The sequence below is a fragment of the Myxocyprinus asiaticus genome, chromosome 14, assembly GCF_019703515.2.
Source record: "Myxocyprinus asiaticus isolate MX2 ecotype Aquarium Trade chromosome 14, UBuf_Myxa_2, whole genome shotgun sequence".
Lineage (NCBI taxonomy): Eukaryota > Metazoa > Chordata > Actinopteri > Cypriniformes > Catostomidae > Myxocyprinus > Myxocyprinus asiaticus.
The window spans coordinates 11,477,554-11,503,974 of NC_059357.1; the positions used below are offsets into that span (position 1 = coordinate 11,477,554).

Below are 26,421 nucleotides of genomic sequence, written 5' to 3' on the forward strand. Positions count from 1 at the left end.
CTTATGATGTGTTACATTCATACGAGCAGACAGAGAAGTAAGTTTGAAGTAAGTTTGGAGTACAAGAAATAGAAATAAACCTTGTGTAAATTGTCAGCTTTACGCTAAGCTAAATGCTATTTCTAGCCATTTTACATGTACATGTTACCAGGAACGATCATATTTTTTTATCAAGAAAATTCATGTTGGATCATAATTTCTTTTTTTCTAGTAAGATCTTTGATATTAGGGCAAAAATTTTATTCTTGATAATAATTTTTGTATTGTTTTCCTGTAAAAATATCGAAAAATCTTTAAAACGACCAATTTGATTTATCTTGATTTAGAAACAATATTGCGTAAGATATTTAGGTTTTTCAGAGAATGTAGTTTTAACATGTGTATTTTGTCTTACTGTACTGGCAGAGTTTTTATAGTCAAAACAAGTGAAAAAATCCTAAAAGTATTTAGAATACTTTACTGACCTTGAGCAATCTAACGAAATATGTTACAAATTACATTTTACAGCATGTATTCTGTAATCTGTAGTGGAATACATTTCAAAAGTAACCCTCCCAACCCTGTGTAGAAATCCTTGTAAACATCTGCATTAAGTGAAAATGTTTTGCCCTGCCTATCGCGATTGTGAGCATTTTTGCATGTGCAAGGTTGGCGTGTGCACAGCGTTTGACAGATGCAAGCAGCTTTGTATTATGGAGAACACGCTTCCAAACACAGAGATAATGTGGAATTTTCCCTTAGTGTACAGACTAATTATCTAAATTCTTTCAACACTGACAATGCTGCAACTACACTGAACTAAATTCACGCAGGATGTATAAAGCTGTGAAATAATGACAGAAGGCATAAATAAAGCCTCATCTTGCTTCATTGTACAGTTAAACTTTATATATAATTTGGGACTGTGTGACATTGTTCACGTTTTTCACCATAACAATTACTAGAAAAAGGTTTCCACACTTCTCTTCTAAATGAAAGATTCGTCCAAATCTGAGAAGTGTCCTTAAAGTGATAGTTCAGCCTTTAATTAATATAATATCATTTGCCTGCTCCATTTTCTTCAAACCCCGTGAACCTTTCTGTATTCTGTGGAACCTAAAAGATGTTAGACAGAATGCTAGGGACTGACAGTCTGTCTCAGTCACATTTCCCTTTCAAAATATGTGGGGGTGTGGGGGGATAAGGATAGCATTAAGGATAGCATTCTGTCTAACATCTCCTTAAAGGAATAATTAAAATTTAAAATTCTCACATCATTTACTCACCCTCATGCCATTCCAGATGTGTATGTGTTTTTTTTTCTTCTGCTGAACACAAAGATCTTTAGAAGAATATCTCAGCTCTGTTGGTTCATTGAATGCAAGTGAATGGGTACCAAAACTTTAAAGCTCAGAAATCACATAAAGGCAGCATTAAATGGATTCAAATGGCACTGGTTCAGTCTGTCTTCAGAAGGGATATGATAAGTGAGGGTGAGAAACAGATCAATATTTAAATCCTTTTGTACTAATAAATCCCACTTTCACATTCTTCTTGTGTTTTTAGTGATTCAGTTATTTATGCATATCACCACCTACTGGGCAGGGAGGAGAATTAATTGTAAAAAAAAAGACTTTATTTATTATAAAGTTATAGATATTTATCTGTTTCTCACCCACACCTATCATATTGCTTCTGAAAATCACTGGAGCTGTATGAATTACTTTTATGCTGCCTTTGTGTTTTTTGGAGCTTCAAATTTTGGTCACCATTCACTTGCATTGTATGGATCAACAGAGCTGAGATATTCTTCTAAAAATCTTAATTTGTGTTCTGCAAAAGAAAGAAAGTCATACACATTAAACCACTGGAGTCGTATGGATTACTTTTATGCTGCCTTTGTGTTTTTTGGAGCTTCAAATTTTGGTCACCATTCACTTGCATTGTGTGGACCTAAAGAACTGAAATATCTTTTCTAAAAATCTTCATTTGTGTTCTGCAGAAGAAAGAAAGTTATACACATCTGGAATGGCATGAGGGTGAGTAAATGATGAGAGAATTTTCATTTTTGGGTGAACTATTTCTTTTACTGGCTTTGTTTCAGGGCCCAGGTTTTACATTTAATGTGGCGTGGCAACTGAACACTGTTGCAAATGTAACTTGTATTTAATGAAGCCTGGGTCATATTTTCTTTTACCGTGCTGCAGTTTTGTTCATTTTGTTTTTGAGGAAGAGGGTATGTCGTGTAACCTTTCCATGTTGGCATCTGCCTAATTTGGCTTGCTTCACATGAATTTGTGACAAAATGGAGTTTGATTGGACAACAAAAGATATGGGAAGCGTTCTCCTCTTATCTATGCAATATTAAATAGTTAAATGTTAAATTTTATTATTTGCATTTAGCATTGTTTTCCCTGCTGTCTGTGATATTAAAAAAGACCTGTGACACATTTTTGGGTCAAGACCCACCAGTTGAGAACCACTGGTCTGTAGTATCTAGCAGATAATATAGTGTACAGTAAGGAACATTACAGTTCTTTGAAGGATAATTAAATAGCTTTTATAACTGCTAACAGAGACTCTATAATTAAGCTTGTGTGACAAATTAATCTGTTTATTTTTTAAGTGCTCCAGAGCCTCCAAATAACAGTTTACATACAAGTTTATAATTTAATACTGGCCAATTTTTTCATCTTTGTTTTTGTACATGGAATAAAAATTGTGTAAGTGGGGCACAGTATGGAAGAAAGCCAAAAAATGTGATTTGTTTGCCCAAGAAAATTTCTTCTACTATTCCCTCATTCCCTCATTCATGAAGCACAAACAGTGAGGAAATCAGCATAAATTGTCCATTGATTTATTCTAATGCAAATTGTTACATTAAACTCAGTACACTCAACACAAGCAGAAGTACACTGTCTGCCGTTATCATGGATTGATTGTTTAATGACCAGAGGCAAGGGTAGATGACATAGATAATTGGAGTTAATCTAACCTTTAACTGGTTTTGAGTATGAGTGTAGATTGAAATACAGGAGTTATACAGAGAACACGACAACATCAACTCACTTTTCATTGTCGTAGTATAGTTTGCCAATGGCCCATGCAACAATAATGGGGAATGGAATACCTGTGAAAAGCGAAAAACAGAGCAAATTTCCACCCATTCTCATTAATTTGAAAATCAAAGGCATTGTACAAACTGTATAATTGATTTAATTAAAGCACTTCTTGTTAAATCCTTGGCAATGACTCATTTGCAATATACCATTGAATTTTTAATTAGAAAAACTCAAGGCTTGTTTATTCGCATAATTATTTGCCCATATTTCAGAGGAAAAACGGATCCAATTGCAGTCCTCATTGGAGCAGTGTGTGTGTCAGTAATTAACAATACTTTAACTATTGATGTTGTTACATTAAAGTCAACATAAAAAATAAATAAATCAAAATTGAACTTATTTACTTTCTTAATGCTTGTTCCTGGTCTTATTGTGCACACTTTATCTACCCACATTATTCAAATGAAAAAAAAAAAGGTTGTCTTTCTAATCTTTCATAAAATGTAGCAACTTGCTCCGCCCCTGAAATGACTTTCATTTTCAGATGACATCAGGGATCCCTCTTTCTTTCCAACCCCTCCCCTCCAACATCCTGGCTCCATTTTGGTACAGATCGATCGATTTTCACAATCAAATCTATGCCCCTTGGATGAAATCAAATCCCACCATTAATATCTTGTTTTATGTGGAAATACGTCAGATTAAAAATTGTTTTGTTGTGAACAACCTCTTCAGGCTGTGAACAGTGTTTCACTTTGAATTTAAAGTATGTTTACTTTGAGTCGGCACACCACCACATTAAAAATATGATTTAATATGACTAAATCAATATAATTACATTAGGTAACACCAAGAAAAGCAATGTTAATGCACAAATAAAGTATCAATCACTCCTTAAAGGGATAGTTCATTTAAAAAAAATACAATTCTGTTGTAATTTATTCAACCTCGTGTTGTACCAAACCTGTACGATTTTCTCTATTCGGTGGAATACATTTTGTGTTCCACAGAAGAAAGAAAGCCATGCGGTTTTGGAACAACATGAGTGCGTTTAAATCATGTCAAAATTTATATATATATATATATATATTTCAAGGTAACAACTGCATGTGTTCACTTCTTACACTGTAGCTTGGCTATTTCAATAGCACATCATGAGATACCTACACCAGCCTATGCAGATGAACATCCACTTTCTCAGTTTATCGGTGGAGTAGGTCAGCACTATGGCTGTGTGCAGATAGCAGCCCTCTCCAAACATCCAGAAGAAGTTTGTTACATGGAAATAATTATATGCTGCTGTGACCAGCCTGCACCAGATCTGAGAGAGATGAGAGAAAGAGAAATCTAGTTAGAGGTTTAGAAATATCCTCAATGGTGCCTGAGGAAATTGCAATGCCACTTCTTGTTAACATTTGCCATTTTAAAACTGCTATTATTTTAATAGCTTTAGGAAATGAAAGCTTCTGTTTGTTTGTGTATATGTGCATGTGTATGTGTGTGGATGGGCAACTCTTTATGACTGAAGTCAAGTTCAAAATCCAAGCAGAGGATAAAACCTGTCTTCTCCAAGGGAGGGGACATTACAGATTGGAAGAGTGAGGGGGGGGGGGGGGGGGGTTCTAGAACAAGGCCTGGGATGGAGCAGATTTATGAAAGTATGATGCAAGCCATTGGGATATGGCTTCTCATGACAGGACTATCAGAAGCACAATACACCAATCAGAACCCATGACAGATGGTCACATTCAAATTCAAAGCTGTCAGTTTTTGAGGACCTATTTCTGTATTCTGAATCTTGAAGATCTGGCAGATCAAAGGTAGTTAGATCCGATTTGCTGACTTTCAAAAGCAATTTGTTAAGAGGGGAAGTTTTTTTTTTTCTTTTGCAAACTTTAGATTAAAAAAAAAATGAACAGTGACTCTGGATGTAGTATGACATTTAATTGCTTGGTTGTCATCCACTCATTAAATATTTTCAAATGTAGTGTACTGACATCCATTTCAGAATAGTTCTAAAGAGCACTCTTAGAGCTGTTCACAAAGGATGCAATCAGATGATCTTGGTTGCTGCATTTAGTCTAACTATTTTTCAGCATCTTGCACCATGAGCGATGCATTTTTCTTAATCAATGTAATTTATAAAACAATGGACTAATCGGCAGTGCTGGGTAGTAACGGATAACATGTAATCTGGATTATGTAATCAGATTCCAAAAATTAAGCATTTGCAATTAGATGAAATTACATTTGAAAACACTCACATCAGATTACAGTTACTTTTTAATGGATTACATGATGTACACCTAGTACATCACGATGGCGCTGTGGATGGCTGCCTCAGTGTGGAGCGCTCCTATTGTTTTGTTTTTTTTTGTTTGTTTGTCCTGTGTTTAATAATCTTTTTCCAGTCAGTTTTACAAGAGACGAACTGCTGAACATTCGACAGATTATACCAGACAGTCTTTTCCCAGTTTTTGAATATTCAGATGTTTTGTTAGACATTTTAGTTGGAGGTGCGGCTTTGTTGTTCAGGAGACACAGGCAAGGAAGACGAGCCGGTGCGCTGGTCAAACTCCGTCGGCAGGGCTTTCGAACAACGCTGCCGAGCATTCATCTTGCAAATCTCAGCTCTCTTCCTAACAAAACGGACGAACTACATCTCCTCACCTGCACAAACAAGGACTTTTCAACCTCTGCTACCTTGTGCTTCACAGAAACCTGGCTGAGTGAAGCCATTCCAGACAGCACATTACATCTGCCGGGCTTCCAGCTGTTCAGAGCGGATCGCATCGCGGATTTAACGGGGAAAACGAGAGGCGGTGGAACATGCTTTTACATCAGTGAAAGTTGGTCTACAGATGTAACAACGTTAAAGAGGATGTGCTATCCTAATTTGGAAGCCCTCTTTATTAACTGTAAGCCGTTCTACTCGCCGCGGGAGTTTTCCTCGTTTATTCTGGTGAGTGTGTATATCGCGCCAAACGCGTGTTTGAATGTGGCACTGCAACAGCTGGCTGATCAAATCACAGACATGGAACAACAATACCCGGACTCAGTTATTATTATTATTGGGGATTTTAACAAAGCAAATCTCACATGTGAACTGCCCAAATACAAACAGCACATTACATGACCCGCCAGAGACAGGAACATACTGGATCATTGCTACACAACAATAAAGGATGCATATAGCTCTGTCACTAGAGCAGCTTTGGGACTCTCTGATCACTGTCTGGTTCAACTTCTTCCAACCTACAGGCAGAAATTAAAATCAACCAAGCCAGTAGTAAGGACTGTAAAGAGATGGACCAATGAAGCAGAGCGGGAACTACAAGCTTGCTTCGATTGCATGGATTGGAGTGTTTTTGAGGCTGCAGCCACAGACCTGGACGAGCTCACAGATACTGTTACATCATATATCAGTTTCTATGAGGATATGTGCATTCCTACTAGGACTTATTTAAAGTTCAACAACGACAAACCGTGGTTTACAGCAGAGCTCAAGCAGCTTCATCAGGCCAAAGAGGATGCTTACAGGGGTGGGGATAAAGTCTTGTACAATCTGACCAGGAACACACTGAACAAGAAATCAGAGTGGCTAAAAGAAGATACTCTGAGAAGCTGAAAAACAAGTTTTCAGCTAACAACCCTGCATCAGTGTGGAGTGGCATGAAACAACTCACAAATTACAGGACTCCTACCCCCAACCCTGTGGTGGACCAACAACTGGCTGACGACCTGAATGTGTTCTACTACAGATTTGAAAGGCCCAATCTCACACCCCACACCCACTATGACCTTCACTTCACACAAACACCAACACCTCCTGCAACCCCCCTCCTCCCCCCTCCTGCTACTCAACCTGCACTTAAGATCTGTGAAGATGATGTGAGCCACGTCTTTCGGAAACAAAAGACGAGGAAACTTCAGGCCCAGATGGCGTCTCACCAGCGTGTCTTCGATCCTGTTCTAACCAGCTGGCCCCCATCTTCACAAAGATCTTCAATAGATCATTGGAGCAGTGTGAAGTTCCATGCTGCTTCAAACGCACAATCATTATTCCTGTCCTAAAGAAACCAAAAATCACAGGACTTAATGACTACAGACCTGTCGCCCTGACTTCTGTGGTCATGAAATCATTTGAGAGACTGGTGTTGGCCCACCTGAAGAACATCGCTGGACCCTTTCTAGATCCCCTTCAATTTGCTTATCGAGCAAACAGGTCTGTGGATGATGCAGTCAACACAGGATTGCATCATACCCTGCAACATCTGGACAGACCAGGGACATATGCAAGGATCCTTTTTGTGGACTTCAGTTCGGCTTTCAACACCATCATCACAGCTATACTCCAGAATAAATTACACCAACTCTCTGTTTCCATATCTATCTGTCAGTGGATTACCAGCTTTCTGACAGACAGGCAGCAGCTTGTGAGATAGGGGAAACTCCCTTCCAGCACCTGTACAATCAGCACTGGTGCCCCCCAAGGATGTGTGCTCTCCCCACTACTCTTCTCCCTCTACACCAATGACTGCATTACCAAGGACCCCTCTGTCAAGCTCCTGAAGTTTGCAGACGACACCACTGTCACCGGCCTCATCCGAGATGACGATGAGTCTGCATACAGAAGGGAGGTTGAACAGCTGGCTGTCTGGTGCAGTCAAAACAACCTTGAGCTGAACATGCTCAAAACAGTGGAGATGATTGTGGACTTTAGGAGGAACACCCCAACACTGACCCCCCTCACCATTCTAAACAGCACTGTGGCAGCAGTGGAGTCATTCAGGTTCCTGGGCACTACCATCTCACAGGACCTGAAGTGGGAGACACACATCGACTCCATTGTGAAAAAGGCCCAGCAGAGGTTGTACTTCCTTCGCCAGCTGAGGAAGTTCAACCTGCCACAGGCGCTGCTGATACAGTTCTACTCAGCGGTCATTGAGTCTGTCCTCTGCATATCAATAACTGTCTGGTTTGGTTCAGCTACGAAATCAGACATCAGAAGAATACAAAAGACAATTCCGAATGCTGAGAAGATTATTGGTTGCCCCTGCCTCCCCTTCAAGAACTATACACTTCCAGAGTGAGGAAAAAGGCTGGAAAAATCACTCTGGACCCCACTCACCCAGCTCATTACCTTTTTTAACTGTTGCCTTCTGGCCGACGCTTCAGAGCTCTGAGCACCAGAACCGTCAGGCACAGGAACAGTTTTTCCCTCAGGTTATCCATCTCATGAACAGTTAAATTGACCCATTGAGCAATAACTATGTGCAATACACAGTTTAGTCTTTTTTATATTTATCCAACACATCCAACCTCTTCTGCCATTTAATTCCTCTGAAAAAAAAAAAAAAAAAAAAAACATTTGACAGATTTTTATTTGCACTGTACATAACAGATAACAGATTCGTATTAGATTGCACTATGTATGTGTATGTGTGGATGTATGTATGTATGTGTGTGTCTGTGTGTGTGTGTGTATGTACATATGTGTATAACAATTTTTTACTTTTTATTATTATCTATGTCTTGCTGCTGTTTTTGTATTGTTTTCGTATTGTCGTACACTGGAAGCTCCTGTCACCAAGACAAATTCCTTGTATGTGTAAGCATACTTGGCAATAAAGCTGATTCTGATTCTGATGATTACATATTAATCAGGCAACAGCAGTAAATCATTCATAATTTATTTATTTACCCCCATCCCCCATGCAATTCTTCTTTTTAATATTTTTATACCACTGATATACTGTTTGATAAGTCTTTGAGTTGAAGATGGAGCGGTCTCACTCAGTATTTGACCACTGGATATATAAAAATAATTTCACTTTTAAAGAGACACAGGGCGAAAACATTTCTGTGTATTTCTGCCTTCCAAAACATAACATCCTGTCCACTGCAATCGATTCCAAATCATATCTAAAGAAACAATATGGAGGTGTGCTTGCATTTTTTTTCTCAATTTTACGTTGCATACACATCTTAATTATTATGTAAATGATCACTCTGTGTGTCATACAAACATGTGTCCCTATGTCTTTGGAAATATTTTGTCCATCAAACGTATCAAAACGCACACGTAAATGTAATTTCTTATTCACAATGTAAACCACACATAAATGCTGATCCAACTGCATAATTCTAGAAGCTCTCAAATAAGAAACGTCTGTTAAACTCAAGCATATTAGAGTCTGTCACTGATGAAGAGTGTAGAGCTCTATCAGCATCGTGAGGGAAAACATACAACTCCTTTCATATTTTTACACCACGTAATTGCAATCAATGCTTCTGAATTTGTGGACAAAAAAAAGCAATTAAACAATTAGACCATGCCTTCTCATAATGAATAACTGCAAATTACTAAACACTGCTGATGTACTGTATAGCTGTAAAAAATACAATGTCTATATAATCTATAGCGTTTTTGAAACGTTCCATTTTCGGAGTAACAAGAATGCAGTTCTAGTGTGGAAAAGAGGTGTACATGCAAAATCAATGCTTTTCAAACAAAACATTTTCCAAAGTATGCGGTAATGGAGAGCATTTTCGTAACGCTTTGTTTTCGGTGGAGGAAAATGTAATTCTAAAGTGGATGAGAAGCATATACATAGCAAATTAAAAGTGTTTTCAAACAAAAATGTATTAGTCTGGATGTGGCCTGAATCTATCAAAAGATTTAATTTAAAGGTGCTGAAAGCAATTTTTTTTTTAATGGAATGGTATGCAGAACATTTTTCTTTTCCCTAAGAGATATTACTAAAATAAGAGACCTGAGATCTCTCGCCGGTCTCTGTGACAGCACTAGACTGTGTAAACTGTGTAAACAGCAAAGAATGTGTCCGTGGGCTGTGGGCCATGTTAAAGAGAGGCAGGAAAAATACAAGAGATGTGAATAACAGAGATGTTTAATAGAGATGTGTGATCAGTTGAGAAGGCAGAGCTGCTGCTGGCATTTTCATGAGCCACATTCACACATCAGAGAGGCTCTATGAGTGTGAAAGAGCACTATTTAATCCGGTTTAATCCCTCTGTTCCTTTTCTTTGGCCATATTTCGTCACTGGGCTCTGTCAAGTTGTTGTCTCTTGAGAAGATAAAACATCTGTCACTCTTAGCTCCAGACTGAAGTACAGCTTTGAGTTATGATTGAAGTGGGAATTCAAGTGTCTCATAAACATTATAAAGTTTCAAACCTGTGGTTTCTCCGTAAAAGGGGGTGACACATTTTCCTCCACTCTCAAAAACTGTAAGAAAAAGAGAAATCTCAAGATAACACTCATTTCAGCCTCATGGGCTTGAGAAACTATCGAAGACTATTTTTTTCCATGCATTAATTGGCAAGCTAATAGTCCATGGACCATTGCATATATTCTGTGTTAATGATTTTGTTTCAATGTATGAAACAGAGGGATAAAAACTAAAAGCTCCATAAGTCATAAAGTCCTCCAGCTTTCAGCTTTCAGTACTTCCCTATGGTGTGACAGGAATTTAAGACCTTGCTGTGATTATAAGCTTCTGTGCAAGTGATATTATAAATTGTGCAGTTGTTTACTGAATGATGTCTTTCATTAGCAGTGTAAATTCTTGACAAAGTTGCATTTTACCCAATGAATGTGCTACTTTCCACTGTAAAACCTGGCTCAGTGATACAATTTGTTAGAAGGAGATTGTTTGCTCTGACTATATTTACATGGACATCAGAAAGCCATTTATTGCGAGAAAGTTGCTTAAGGCTCGAAATTGGTGTATGCATTTTCATGTTAGCGGCTTTCTCTTTACTACCATATACATGTGGCTTGGTCATAAGCAGCTTTCTCCACAGCAAAGTAATTTCCCTTGCGACACTTGTGTAAATAAAAAACATGGGATTCGAGGAAGACTTTGTTATTTTATTCTCTGTTCGGTTTCTTTCCAGATATTCCAGAATTGTTGCTGTGTTTATTTCCTCCTCGTGACCTGAGGTGGAATTACGCTGCAATAGTGGGGTTTCCCTCTTCCGTAAAACTCAAGGATTCCCCCGATGTACAGTACATATAAGAGAATGTAAGGGACAGTCGATATTTTATATTGGTGTGTATAAATGGGTATAGTTTATAGCACTGGCGTAGAATTGGGGGAGACAGGAGGCACACGTCCCACCCAATGCTGTGAAGGGGGTGATTTGTTCCCCCCCCCCCAATCATGCATCTGTCCTTGTTTACATATTTTTTATCAACGCTGAAAATAATTTCGTTTGAGATACCTTGCAATTGCGTGGCTGTGAGTCTGTCATATTGAGACAAAAAACTGAAGTCACCCCTCCGAGTTGGTATTGCCCAAATAGATGGAGGAGTCACGTGGTACCTGTTACTTTTCCCATTGCTGGTCAGGATGCATGAACTCACAGTCATTTATTATTAATGGAGGATGATTTTTAAAAATGATTTTATAGATAGTGCTGAAACGGATTTTCATTCACAGGTATGAATCCTTGCAATTATCAGTTTTTATTAAAAATAACTATCAAGTGTAAAATGTCTCCAAATGGATATAAAGCATTCTTAGATTTAAATGCGGATGAATGGAGGATTCGGTTTTGAAGGGTCAAGTGCCCCCTACAGGAATAAAACTCACAAGACAGTTTGTGGTTGACAACTGCAATTTCGGTCTGTAAGGTCTGTTACTCACACAAAACTTTCGTATGAATTTTGATAAAATGAAATACATCACATAAGGTGTTAAAGGTGTCCATAGAAATGATCAGTTGTTTTTCATGGTGAGGAAAGCAGATAGGCATTTCAGATGAGCAGGTAAGGGTAAATTTTTTTATGAAACATTAACCCTAATGCTTTTTCTGAATATTTGATATGATACAGTGTATAAATATTTAAGAGTGTGCATTGAATTAGGGATAACGCGATTATACGGTTAATTTAACTGTAAGAATTTAGAATCTATGGTTAAAAACCGTGAAATGCTTTATTACTTGGCAAAAATATTAGATATAATGTATAAATATAAAATATAAAAGATTTTTCTTAAGATTTTGTAAGCCTAAATGGGAAAACTCTTGCGCATGTGTGTGTACTGGAGCTGTTGCTATGGTTACGGACGGTGGCCATGTGGTGCTTTAATGGCCAGGTGTCGTGAACTGAACGCGAACTTTCAATTCACGTGAAACTGAAGCTTAAACACATGAATTCCAGAATATATCAGAGGAATTCAATCTACCAGATCATCAAAAAAGCGACTTAAATTGGCGGTAAGGCAGCATTTAAATGACTGACTGAAGATGACGGATGTACTACAAGCAGACAGAAGTCCTAGAAAGAAACACATCCTTGGGCCAGGATGCCCCACTAATCGTCCAACAACAAACTAGTAAGTTTAATATTTTTAGGGGTGTTGATTTTAAAGTGATGAATTAAAGATGCCACTTTTTGTAAATGTTTAAGTGTGCTGATAGCGTGCGGTGCATTGCATGCATTTAATATCAGCGAGTAAACTGTGAAAAGTTGCATCTTAAATCGTCTTCATTAATTCAACGCATTCAACAATAAATGTCAATTTGAGTCATGATCGGACTTTAAATTGCCTGCTGTAAGCAATGTTCCCGTTATTATGCATAGTCCAAAGGTTTGTTTTTAAGGTGTTGTGGACAGTATTTAGAGTCTATTGCCAATTCTTTATGTTGGGGTGTCTAACAGACAACGGACTGCTTCAATAAACTGATGCAAAAAACAGAAAAAAAAACTGTTTAATGCCATGAACTACATTTTGCACACCAACAATAATCTTACATTTAGGTACTTTTGAAGCACTCTGGTTTCATTAGCACATCACTGAGCTCGGGATGCGCATAAGTGGTGTTGTTCCCTAGATTGGAGCGTCCCTTATTACCTCTATTTTTTTTTATTATTATTATTTTTTATTACTTATTATAGGGCTTCCCTTAGCATCCACATAACCCCCAGATATACATCCACTTAGATGTTTAGACGTTATGCGATATGCATCCTACATACAGGGAATATACAGGCTCTTTACAGGCTTATATGGTCAGAAGCCCAGGGGCCTACAACTCCCAGGGGCCCAGCTTGAGGCCATGTGGCCCATTTTCCCATATCCATGTTCGTGGGAGGAGCGCGTTTAAACACTTTCAGCGGGAGACGCGGTTGTTGACATGGTGACATTGTGCAACCATTAAAGGTGTCCATGTAGTGCTTGTTCAATGCACAGCAGTACCCCTTCCCCTGTTGAGTTCTTATTGTTTTTATGTTTGGGGTTTTAGAGACCCTAATGATGTACATGTAAAAATAATAGTCATTTAGAAAATAACTACTTATTTTCCTTCAAATTATTTTAATAAATCCTCTTACCTAATCGAAACCAAGTTTTTAGATATTACTTAAGCTGTTTCCCTCTATTTTCAAACAAAGTAGACATGGGCTTTTCAGAAATGCAGCTGGTATCCATTACTGTTTAGGGTCAATTTGATCCAAGCAAAAACACATTGCAGAAAATACTATAAAATAAATACAAATTAACAAATGGCAGAAGTGTATCTTATCATGCAAAATTTCATTGCTTTTATTTAAGTTTTATTCTTGCAATCTCTGATGCCCCAAACAATGTAACATGGACAGTTACTGGAGGATAGTAAAGCATGTTATCAACCTGATACTTTAATGTTAAGTATGTTTATGAGCTACTAAAATGGCCTTAAGGGGCCCTCACCCCAAACAGAACAAATGGATTAAATATCTCAAAGAATTTTAGACCTTTCATAGAACAGAAATTAGGAGAATTATGCCGTTGCTGAAGGAATGTTTATAACTACTCTCACCATCAAATCCCTTTAACTTTTTGGCTCTCTTTTTAAAAGGGAAAGATCCACCTCAGAGGTGGAACTAATGCACCACTGCACATAATCTAAGCATGGAGCGCCAATTAAGTCGGCATTGTATAAAAGACAGATAAACAAATAGGTATAAATTATGCTTTGGCAACAGCAAACGGTAAGTATCAAGGACAAATTTAGTGCAACCAGATTCTGATACCTTTTGAAAAGCCATGTGCATCATACATTCCAATATGAGGCTGAATTTCAATGTAAGACTGAGTGCTTGAAGGAAGCAGTTAGAGCACACTTGGGAAGACCCCTTTGGGACTGGTATTGACATGACGGTAGGTGAATTAATTGCTTGGCTAAGATGAGTTGATTAAGGAGGCACAGAAATCTGGAGGGTAATTAATTTTCTTGGAGGCACAGTAGCTGGTGACTCACAGACCTAGCTGTTTGCATTCCCACCCAAACACCCTCTGACACACATCTAGAGCCAACTATGCTATGCAATCTTGCTAGTTAGGCTACCACCTGTTATGAGACTGCAGAAATGTATTCCCAGGTGCCAGAGACAGTTTTCAGTGCAATTAATAAGGGAGAAAGAAACGTCATGGTTACTTGTGTAACTTCCATTCCCTGATGGAGGGAATGAGACATTGTGTCGATGTAGTGACACTAAGGGTCACTCTTGGGAGCCCGAGACACCTCTGATCTTTGATAAAAGGCCAATGAAAATTGGCGAGTGGTATTTGCATGCCACTCCCCCGGACATACGGGTATAAAAGCAGCTGGTATGCAACCACTCATTCAGGTTTTATGCTGAGGAGCCGAGACAAGGTCCCGGACATTTCAGCGGGTAGTTCAGCATTGTAGCAGGAAGGACACAACATCTCGTTCCCTCCATCAGGGAACGGAGGTTGCACAAGTAACCATGATGGTCCCTATCTGTCACTCACTCGACGTTGTGTCGTTGTGTCGATGTGTCGATCCTCCCAAAGGGAGGACACCATGGAGACCACACCTCGCCCAGAGAGATGGGGGATATTTAAGTGGAAAATACATCACATGGCCTGGCCGAGCTATGTCGGAAGTATGTTATGTGGGGAAGTCTCATGGTAGGTCCTACCCAACAGGGGAGGAGTTACTACAAACATGGAGACTGTGGTAGAGGGGCCTCTGCCCAAGGAAGATGCACTTTGCCAACAGGGAAACAAATTAGCGGAAGATATACATCGCATGGGGTTACCTACAGGGAACCGCCACATGTGGAGCACCTACCCCAGAACAGAGCTTTTAGCTAGCATGTGTACTGGGCCAGCAGCGAGTCTCTCCGAAAACTCAACTGCCACAGGGCTCGGAGGAAGTCAATCAGGGAACATAGTTTGTGAACACTACTGGGAGTTAATGGTGCACGTCTTCAGCTCAGAGGAGGTGAAAGGCGCTATGTGCAATGATACACCCGGTCGGCTATCCTGGGCTTATCCGCTTGTATTGCGTGCCACTACCCGGGATGAAACCGGTTCCACCTGGAGGTTGTAGAACCTAGCAAAGGTGTTGGGTGTTGCCCAGCCCACTGCTCTGCAAATGTCTGTTAGAGAGGCACCCCTGGCCAGGGCCCAGGAGGTCGCTACACCCCTGGTAGAATGGGCTCATAGCCCTAGGGTGATACATCCTGGGCGTGATGTGTCATAGCTATGGCGTCAATGAGCCAATGGGCGATCCTCTGCTTGGAGACAGTACTTCCTTTCCGCTGTGCACCAAAGCAGACAAAGAGCTGCTCAGAGATCCTAAAGCTCTGCATGCGATCCAAATAGATGTGTAAAATGTGCACCGGACACAGCAACGACAGGGCTGGGTCTGCCTCCTCCTGGGGCAGCACTTGGAGGTTCACCACCTGGTCCCTAAAAAGGGTCATGGGAACCTTGGGCACATAGCCCGGTTGGGGTCTCAAGATCATGTGAGAGTAGCCCGGACCGAACTCCAGGCACGTTTTGCTGACAGAGAACGCTTGCAGGTCTCCTACCCTCTTGATGGAAGTGAGCACAGTCAAGAGGGCAGTCTTCAAAGAGAGTGCCTTAAGCTCAGCTGACTGCAAAGGCTCAAAGGGGGCTCTCTGTAGACCCTGAACAACTACAGAGAGGTCCCATGAGGGAACGAGTCGCGGTCTGGAGGGATTCAGTCTTCTGGTGCCTCTCAGGAACCTGATGATCAGGTCATGCTTCCCTAAGGACTTACCATCCACTGTGTCATAGTGTGCCGCTATAGCAGCTACATACACCTTCAAGGTGGAAGGGGACAGCTGCCCTTCCCACCTCTCCTGCAGGAAGGAAAGCACCGATCCGACTGTGCATCTCTGGGGGTCTTTCCATCGGGAAGAACACCCCTTAGCGAACAGATGCCACTTAAAGGCATACAGGCGCCTCGCAGAGGGGGCCCTAGCCTGAGTGATCGTGTCTACCACCGCGGGTGGTAGACCGCTTAGGTCTTCCGCATCCCGTCCAGGGGCCAGACATGGAAATTCCAAAGGTCTGGTCACGGGTGCCAGATGATGCCCTGTCCCTGAGAAAGAAGGTCCTTCCTCAGGGGAATTCGCCGGGGGGGTGGGGTGGGTGGCCTGTCGTGAGGAGCATGAGGTCCGAGAACCACGTCTGGTTGGGCCAGTAGGGTGCTACCAGGACAACCTGCTCCTCGTCCTCCCTGACCTTGCACAGGGTCTGTGCAAGTAGGCTCACTGGGGAAATGCATATTTGCGCAGTCCAGGGGGCCAGCTGTGTGCCAGCGCATCTATACCGAGAGGTGCCTCGGTCAGGGCGTACCAGAGCTTGCAGTGGGAGGATTCCAGGGAGGCGAACAGGTCTACCTATGCCTGTCCGAATTGACTCCAGATCAGCTGGACCACCTGAGGGTGGAGTCTCCACTCTCCCCTGAGGGTAACCTGCCGTGACAGCGCGTCCGCTGCAGTGTTGAGGTCACCTGGGATGTGAGTGGCTCGCAGTGACTTGAGGTGCTGCTGACTCCAGAGGAGGAGATGGTGGGCAAGTTGTGACATACAACGGGAGCGCAGACCGCCTTGATGGTTGATATATGCTACCGTTGCCACGTTGTCTGTCCGAGCTAAAATGTGCTTGCCCTGGATCAACGGCCGAAACCTCCGCAGGGCGAGCAGAATTGCCAGCAACTCGAGGCAGTTGATATGCCAACACAGCCACGGGCCCGTCCATAAGCCGGCGGCTGCGTGCCCGCTGCAAACGGCACCCCAGCCCGTTTTGATCCATTGATCAAATGATCCATCATGATCCATCCACGAACGCTGTCTCCGTGTGAGCAGTGCCCAGACACGAAAGACAGTGATCGTGACCATCAGAAGGTGAGAGATAACGAGCGCAACCAGGAATAACACACAAAGGAAAGGCATCTTTAAAAAGATGCGTCTTTAAAAAGACGTTCCGTGTGTGCTGCTCTTTTAGAGAAATATACTCTTTTATTTCTGCCGAAGTGCCCAGGGGCATTCTCTGCAGTGCACCAGTGCAGAGGGGGGAGAAGCCACTGAAATGTGCCGTCAGATCCAACAGAGGTGAATGAACAGTCGTGGGAATTCAGCTCAGTGAGCATGACCGTTCGGCTCCGAAGAGAAAATCTGAATGAGTGGTTGCATACCAGCTCCTTTTATATCCGTATGTCCGGGGGAGTGGCATGCAAATACCACTCGCCAATTTTCATTGGCCTTTTATCAAAGATCAGAGGTGTCTCGGGCTCCCAAGAGTGACCCTTAGTGTCACTACATCGACACAATGTCGAGTGAGTGACAGATAGGGAACTGGTGTTTCTCTGCATGTGTGCAAACAAAAGAAGGAAAAAACAGTAAGTCGAAAGGAGAAATACAGAGACTGAGCTATGGATGGTTGAGGCACAAAAGGGAGGGTGCGTGTGTGTTTTGTTAGAAAGAAAATAGGATTATGTGTGCACTGTTTGTTTATTTTGAAAGGAAAGTAATGGGAGGAGACAATATTCACACAAGTGTGTGTATTTGTCTTCGTGATTATTTACTCACCACGTTGCTCTCATGCACCTCTGGATTCATGGTGAGCTGCACTACGAACCAGGTGGCATTCCGCAGGATAAACGCTGTAATCAGGTTCCAGTGGATGATATTTCTCAGACACCGGATACTTCTGAGAATGGAGGAGGAATGAAAGATAATGTAAGAAAAAAAGAAAGAAAGAAAGAAAAAAGAAAGTCTTATTTACCAACCACCTAGAGTCCAGTATAATGAGCCACAAAATTACTTGAAACAGCACCACGCTGTGAATATGTAAAATAATGTTTTTTTTTGTTGTTGTTTATTTTGTTTGTTTTTTTGGCGTAAACATGCCTCCATTCTATGCAAATTAGGCATATTTTATTTTATTCACTCAGCGCTATTATCCTGGTGCAAAAAAACATTGTGGTATTACCGGTCACGTAAAGCAAGCGGTAAATAGAATTTTATTTCCTTGTGCTTTTACCTGATTTCCTTAATTCCATTGTGAAACGGGTCCTAAAACAATGCAGACAGTGTGCACATACAAGGGCACTATCAGCAGGCACATTTCAATATTAGTGGTTCCCCAGAGCGTATTTTGTGTATTCACAGCCAGGCTTGAGAGGGTATCTTTTCAAATGTAATCCATTACAAATACTGATTACTTAGGGACAAAAGTTTTCTCTTTTCACTATTGCAGAGCACAGTGGTGATGTGAGACAGGTGTTATTTCCGTATGCGACAGTAAGTGGTGCTCCTGACATGTGAATCATGAGAGAGAACCAGAACAGATGTCGAGCGTGCATCTGATCATATCTGTACCACTCCAAAGCAAGCAGTGGTCTATTTCACTTTATTACAGGAGGATCTTTTCTTCCTTTTGTTATAAATAAAAATTGGAATCCTTCAAGTAATTCCAATTTTTAACAAATGTAACTGTAATCTGATTATGTTGGGTTTTTATGTAACTGTAACTAATTACAGTTACAATTAATTTTGTATCCTGATTACGTAACACCTTTAAAAGTATTCAGTTACTCCCCAAGCCTGTTTACAGCACCATAAAACATCAGATTTCATGTTGTTTTATTGGCTGCAGATGCAAAGTGTCTTTGACTTTCCTCTGTGTGTGTTCCCATCATAGTGCATTATTTTTTTCTTCAAATGGCACACTGACTGTGTAATGCGGTTGCATACTAAAATAATCCATATTTTCTATCCAGTACTCACATAACATATACACATTGAGTTTACAGCCTAGTTAAATATGGTGCCTGAAACCATTTAATTTTGGAATTAAGAAAACATGAAAAAAACCTTGACATTCACCACTGTGACTGCCAAAATATGCTGTTTTCCATCAACATTCTTTACTTTGATTTGTTTCCATTAGAACTTTGGCAATAAAGGATATAACATATTTTTAAAAAACGGGTTTGTACTGAAAATGGTATCAAACATGAAGCTAAAAAGGATATTTTATTCACCCTCATCTTGACTTTTTTCTTCTTCCATGGAACAAAATGGGAGATTTTAGGCAGAATACTAGCCTTAGTCACTATTCACTGTCATTGTATGAAATAAGCAATGAAAGTAAATGGTGGCTTAGGCTAACATTCTGTCCAAAATCTCCTGATGTGTTTCCCGTTTTTAGGGTGAAGCATCCCTTCAATAATCTTTCTTTGTGTGTTTTACACTTCAGAAAAATTCTTCAAACCAGTGCCTCCAGAGAAACATTAGAATAAGACTGCTTCTTGAATGATTGCACTCCAACATTTAAACAGGTTTCCTGGTTTCAAATAATTTCAGGACAGTGAAGAATCTGTTCTTATATGCAACACACTAAGCTGGCAGTCAAAATGGTGTCAGTGTGGAGTAGGTCAAGAAGTTGAGGGCAAACTCACTGCACTTTGAGTGAACCTGGCTTTCACACTGTCATAAAGCAAGGAAAGGTTTTGACCTATTGGAGATCGCAGCCACACATAAACACAGTCAGAAAGGCTAAGGAATATTCACTGCAGAACATTCATTGTTGATATGTAAAAATAGCATCAATATGCATTTCTTTGAAAGCTTCTATTTTCAACCAAAACAAATTTGCTTGAAAATGTAATCACTGGGGGCCTGGGTAGCTCAGCAAGTAAAGACACTGACTACCATACCTGGAGTCACAAGTTCGAATCCAGGGGGTGCTGAGTGACTCCAGTCAGGCTTCCTAAGCAACTAATTGGCATGGTTGCTAGGGTGGGTAGAGTCACGTTGGGTTAACCTCCTTGTGGTTGCTATAATGTGGTTCTCACTCTCGGTGGGGCACGTGGTGAGTTATGCGTGGATGCCGCGGAATATAGCGTGAAGCCTCCACACGCACTAGGTCTCTGCGGTAATGCGCTCAACAAGCCATGTGATAAGATGCACGGACTGACGGTCTCAGACATGGAGGCAACTGAGATTCGTCTTCCGCCACCCGGATTGAGGCGAGTCACTACACCAACACAAGGACTTAGAGCACATTGGGAATTGGGCATTCCAAATTGGGGAGAAAAAAATAAAAAGAAATTTAAAAAAAAAAAAAGAAAAGAAAATGTAATCACTGGATAATTTATTTCTTCCTTGTGGTAGAGTGAGAATTGGTTATGGAATGACCTTTATTTGGCCTAAGGACTATTTTTTTAGATCTATGTTACATCTATAAACAGGACCGTAGCAAGGAATTCTGGGCCCCTGACAATATATTGCTCTGGGGCACATACCTATTAAAAAAATACAGTATTTGTATTTGTTGTTGTATTCGTATTTGTTGTGGGCCTCCCTGGACCTTTGGGCCCATAGAATCGTTACCACCTTTCACCCCACTAGCTACGGCCCTGTCTATAAACAAAGGCCACTTCCACACTAATATGCTTTTGTTTGAAAACGCATCTTTTTCTCTACATTTTGGCCTTCCGTTCACACTGAGACAGCATTTTTGACCCCAAGTGGATAAATTTGAAAACGCCGTCTTCACACTATAGTGTGGAGGGGGAAGACGGAGATATCTGAAAACGATGAGGTATTTGTTGTCATGTGACGCAGTCATTCAACCCACAACAATCAAGATGGCGGCCCATGTTGTAGTGCCGTTATCGTGCCTGTTATTCATTTTGAGAGTGTTGTTAATGACAAATGTACTTTGTACAACCTTCACAATGCATTCCTTCAATGGCAACGTAAAGTTTACTCGGAATTGCTGTCCGGTGACGAAACACGAGGACAATTGCATTTGAGCATGTACATGGAATGGTGATTTTTCGCATGCACAGTAAGGGGATTTAACGTTTTCGTACGTTTCAGTGTGGATGAGCAACTTGTGGAAAATGCTTGAAAATGGCAGTGTGGACAGAGAACATTTTGAAAATGAAAACGCCATTTTCAAATGTATCTGGATTAATGTGGATGTAGCCAAACTTAAAGGGATACTTCACCCAAAATGAAAATTTGGTTATCGTTTAGCCAAATTTATATATATATATATATATATTTGTAGTGCAAATACAAATCTGTTATACACAGTCCAAGAGAATGTAATGGCAGAAGAGGTAGGATGTATTGGATAAATATAAAGACTAAACTGTGAATTGCACATAATTATTGCTCAGTGGGGCAGTTTTAACAGTTCATGAAATGGATAGCCTGAGGGAAAAAACTGTTGCTGTGCCTGATGGTTCTGGTGCTCAGAGCTCTGAAGCGTCAGCCAGAAGGCTACAGTTCAAAAAGGTAGTGGGCAGGGTGAGTGGGTCCAGAATGATTTTTCCAGCCTTTTTCCTCACTCTGGAAGTGTACAGTTCTTGAAGGGAGGGCAGGGGACAACCAATAATCCTCTCAGCAGTCCAAACTGTCCTTTGTAGTCTTCTGATATCCTATTTCATAGCTGAACCAAACCAGACATTTATTAAAGTGCAGAGGACAGACTCAATGACTGCTAAGTAAAACTGTATCAGCAGCGCCTGTGGCAGGCTGAACTTCCTCAACTGGCAAAGTAAGTACAACCTATGCTGAGCCTTTTTCACAATGGAGTCAGTGTGTGTCTCCCACTTCAGGTCCTGTGAGATGGTAGTGCCCAGGAACCTGAATGACGTCACTGCTGCCACAGTGCTGTTTAGAATGGTGAGCGGATTCAGTGTTGGGGTGTTCCTCCTAAAGTAGTGGGGAGAGCACACATCCCTGGGGGGCACCTGTGTTGATCGTACAGGTGCTGGAAGTGAATTTCTCCTATCTCACTAGCTGCTGCCTGTCCGTCAGAAAGCTGGTAATCCACTGACAGATAGACGTGGGAACAGAGAGTTGGTGTAAAAACAGAGAGCTGGTGTAGGTGCAATGAGATGCAAGGGTTGCAATGAGATGCAATGAGACCAACCACCATTTAGTATGCAAATAAGCTCAAGAAAAGAGACCAATCTAAATTCATTAGTGTTGACAGTTACATTTTGAATGTTGAACATTCTATCAATAAAAGTCAATAAAAGAGTATTACACAAGTATTACTTTACAAAACACAAAATAGATAGCACACCAAAGACTATTTAAATGATCTACAAAACAAAGTTTGAATGGAGTCAGTACGTTAAGTGGCTCAGGCTGAATTAATTGTAGAACTTTAATTCTCAGTGTTGGGTGTTTTAACAAACCCCTAATCAGAATGTATAAGGAATATCTACAGGGCTGCCTTGTATCCTCATCCTTCATTCTCACAGCTGAAATATCAGGGTATGATGCATCCATCTCCATAATGATCCCATTAGACACTTCTAGAGTTTATTTGGAAAATGGGCTGACAGTTTCTATGCATCCATAAAGTTGAGTTATGCTATACACAATGTACCCTGAAACATGAAGCCTTTCTCACATCTAGTCCCCTTAAAACTTTAACCTGTTAAGGGTTATTAAGGGATGATGAATAGATATATGGCACTGATTTATCATCACTTTTGTAAATAGTTCATCATATTTCATTGATTAGTTTAAGTGGCTGCTAAACAGAAAAATAATGTTGCCATGAATGTTTATGCCCCTAAGAGCTGATTAATTTCCATCTCTCTGTCTGTCTCTTTCACTATGTGAACCTCTGACCTTTGTCCAATTAACTCTGACAGCTCAAAAGAAAAGAATGTTAAATAGAGAGACAAAGAAGAAAAGAGGTTTTGTTGAATTGACCTCAAGCAATCATAAATGTGTCACTTTCAGGGTTTTTCTCAAAATATTTTCAGTCAAATAACAAAAGAAAGAGGAGCTTCAATGAGGAAAATGAATATCTGCTGTACACAAGAATATGCCAACTCTGTGTACATTCACATATTTAATACCACAAAAATTCCAACCCTGAAAAAAAAAAAAAAAAAAAAACATTCTTTACAGATTAGCATAAAAAAAGCAACAGTTCTCTGTGATAAACAGAGATTATTTTCTTTTTATGTAGAACTTGATGGATGAAAACCAAAAGATATGGCGTTCATGTGAAAACAGCTTTACAATACTTTATATAATCCTTGAGTGAAACTAAATTTATTAAACAAATAGTTCTAAATTCTGAATGGATGAAAATAGATGAGATGATATATGCACGCTTGTAACCACACATCAATTGAATTCTGTATCAAGCCTAATTTATACAATGGAGGAGGCCGAACGTCATTCTCCTGAACAAACGAAGCACCACAGGTGAACGAACTGGCAGCTGTGATTGCCAGAATAATTATGTAAAAAATATAGTAAAAATTTAAAGAACTTTACAGAACAACCTGTAAATTTTGTTTGTTGTAATTTACATGACTATGCTGGCACTGTAAAAAAAAAAAATAAATAAATAAAAAAATAAATAAATAATAAAAAAAGAAAACAATTCTGTTAAATTTACAGTAAAAAAAAAAAAAAAAAAATCATAAACATGATATTAACATTCTGAAACTGTAAGAATCAGCTTTTTACTTTATAAGGTATTGTTAATCACCATAAAATTACAGAAGAGCACATGATAACATGAATTTTACCAATAGCGGCTCTTCCAGGAGCAATGACAAATAAACATGAAGAGACAGTGCTCAGTGTCACCCAAACAAACACTTAACACCATCAGGGTAACACATGTGAAATTAAAATAATGCAGTAAACATGAACTAAACTACATTAAATATAAAACAGAACACCCCAATGTGTAATGTTTGATATGGTTGTTCATGTTTTTCATGTCTTTTATTTTGAAAATCTAGTTCCTGTTTTATGTCATGTGTTCCCTATTCATGTGATTCCTGTTTCCCTCCATGTTCATGTGTCTTGTTTTCATTGGGTTGTTGTCTTGTTATCTTGTTATCAGTTCTGTCTGTTCATTGGTTCCCTCATCATTGTTTTACCACTTGTCTATGTATTTAAGCCCTCATGTTCACCATTGTCCTTTGTCAGGTATTATGTTTGGTAAGTCAAGGTCAAGTCAAGGTCAAGTCAAGTTCATGTTTATGTTTATGTTTATGTTTTGTTTAGTTCATGTTTATAGTTAGGGTTATTGGATATCACATATGTAAATAAACTTCATTTGGGTTCATCTTTACTTCACGTCTTCATCGTCTGCCTGTCATTGCTGCCAGCTTCCTTACAGAAATACCTGACCTAACAATGAACCCAGTGGTCCAACTCCTACGCCTACGTCAGGGGAGTGATCCCCTGGAGGATTAAGTGGAGGAATTCTGCGCTCTGGCCTGCCAGGTGGACTTTAATGAAATAGCCCTCAAGGACATTTTCCGGGCAGGTTTCAGTGAGCCAGTTTCCTCCCTGATGCCTGACGGTTGGAATACTTACGGCCTGGCTCAGTATATCGACCTTACCCTGCAGATTATTGGTTCTATGTTCACTGTAGGGGATGTGGATGCCGAGCCAGAGTCCCACGTCATGGCTGCCGAGCCAGCGTCCCAAGTCATGGCCGCCGAGCCAGAGTCCCACGCCATCTTTTGCCCTGGATCCTGAGGCTGCTCCATGCCATGTCACAGCAATGCCTCGGCCTACTCCATGCCATGTCACAGCAATGCCTCAGCCTGCTCCATGCCACGTCACAGCAACGCCTCAGCTTGCTCCATGCCACATCACAGCAACGCCTCATCCTGCTCCATGCCATGTCACAGCAATGCCTCAGCCTGCTCCATGCCACGTCACAGCCACGCCTGAGCCTGCTCCACTCCATGTCACAGCCACGCCTGAGTCTGCTCCACTCCATGTCAAGGCCACATCTGAGTAGTTGGACCTGGAGATGGTTCCCGCCCTTGTACCCACCCTATGGACACTTCCTCATGATCAGGCAAGGAGAAATTTTGACCCTCCGACCCCGCCTCGACCCTCCAAGCCCTGGACTCCGCTGGGGACCTCCTTCCCTACGGCTCCACTTTGGTCCTCAGTCCCACCGGCTCCGCCTCAGTCTTCCAATCCCCCAGCTCCGCCTTGCTCCTCCGGCGCCGCCTTGGTCCTCTCTGCCTCCGGCTCCACCCTGGCCCTTCGAGTCTTCGGCTACTCTCTGGGTACCAAGTTCCCTGGTGTCGCCCTTCAAGTCTCTCACGGCTCTGCCATGCCATTCCAAGCCACACCTCAAGACCCCCCCCCCCAGCTCCCTACAGAACTTTGGAAATTATGTCACGTTTAATATGTTTGTACATGTTTTGGGGCATCAGGAGCCACCCCTAATGGGGGGGTGGGGGTATGTAATGTTTGATGTGGTTGTTCATGTTTTTCATGTCTTTTATTTTGAAAATCTAGTTCCTGATTTATGTCATGTGTTCCCTAGTCATGTGATTCCTGTTTCCCTCCATGTTCATGTGTCTTGTTTTCACTGGGTTATTGTCTTGTTATCAGTTATGTCTGTTCATTGGTTCCCTTGTCATTGTTTTACCCCTTGTCCATGTATTTAAGCCCTCATGTTCACCATTGTCCTTTGTCAGGTATTATGTTTGGTAACATTGTCATGTCAAGTCAAGTCAAAGTTAAGTCAAGTTCATGTTTATGTTTTGTTTAGTTCATGTTTATAGTTAGGGTTAATGGATATCACTTATGTTAATAAACTGCACTTGGGTTCATCTTTACTTCACGTCTTCATCGTCTGCCTGTCATTGTTGCCAGCTTCATTACACAATGTAAGTAATTGATATTACAAATAAGAAGAAACATAACTATTCCCATAAAATATAATGAAATATGATGGGTCAAGCAGGGAATTGTGGGAGCAACGATTATTGTTTTTTTACTGTAATTTTAACATCAATTTACTGTAAAAAGTACATGTACTCTTTTGTTAAACAATGTTAATTTTTACAATTAATTATACAGGAAAATCATACTTTTTACATCTAAATATTTTTATTTTTACAACATTTTATTGTAAAGACTGCTGTATTGACTTTTAAAATATATTTAAAAATTTTACCGTTAATACTCGTTAATCAATTAATTTATTTCCTGTAGCATTTTTACAGTCTTTTACCATTAAAATTATAGACATTTTTACAGTGCAGCACCAAAG

General features: G+C 40.4%; 1 protein-coding gene across 3 annotated transcripts in view; it reads right to left on the reverse strand.

Moving 5' to 3' along the window:
• Window positions 1-26,421, reverse strand: part of LOC127451584 (corticotropin-releasing factor receptor 1) — a 245,812-nt gene that overhangs the window by 33,462 nt on the left and 185,929 nt on the right. Inside the window, exons 8-11 of one of the 3 annotated variants that reach the window (XM_051716369.1) lie at window positions 17,922-18,042; window positions 10,239-10,289; window positions 4,209-4,362; window positions 3,049-3,109 (exon numbers count right to left, since the gene is read on the reverse strand). In XM_051716369.1, the coding sequence (XP_051572329.1) occupies window positions 3,049-3,109; window positions 4,209-4,362; window positions 10,239-10,289; window positions 17,922-18,042 (387 nt within the window). Of the gene's footprint in view, window positions 1-3,048; window positions 3,110-4,208; window positions 4,363-10,238; window positions 10,290-17,921; window positions 18,236-26,421 lie in introns of those variants that run through there. The other 2 variants (XM_051716370.1, XM_051716371.1) reach the window with 2 other exon arrangements.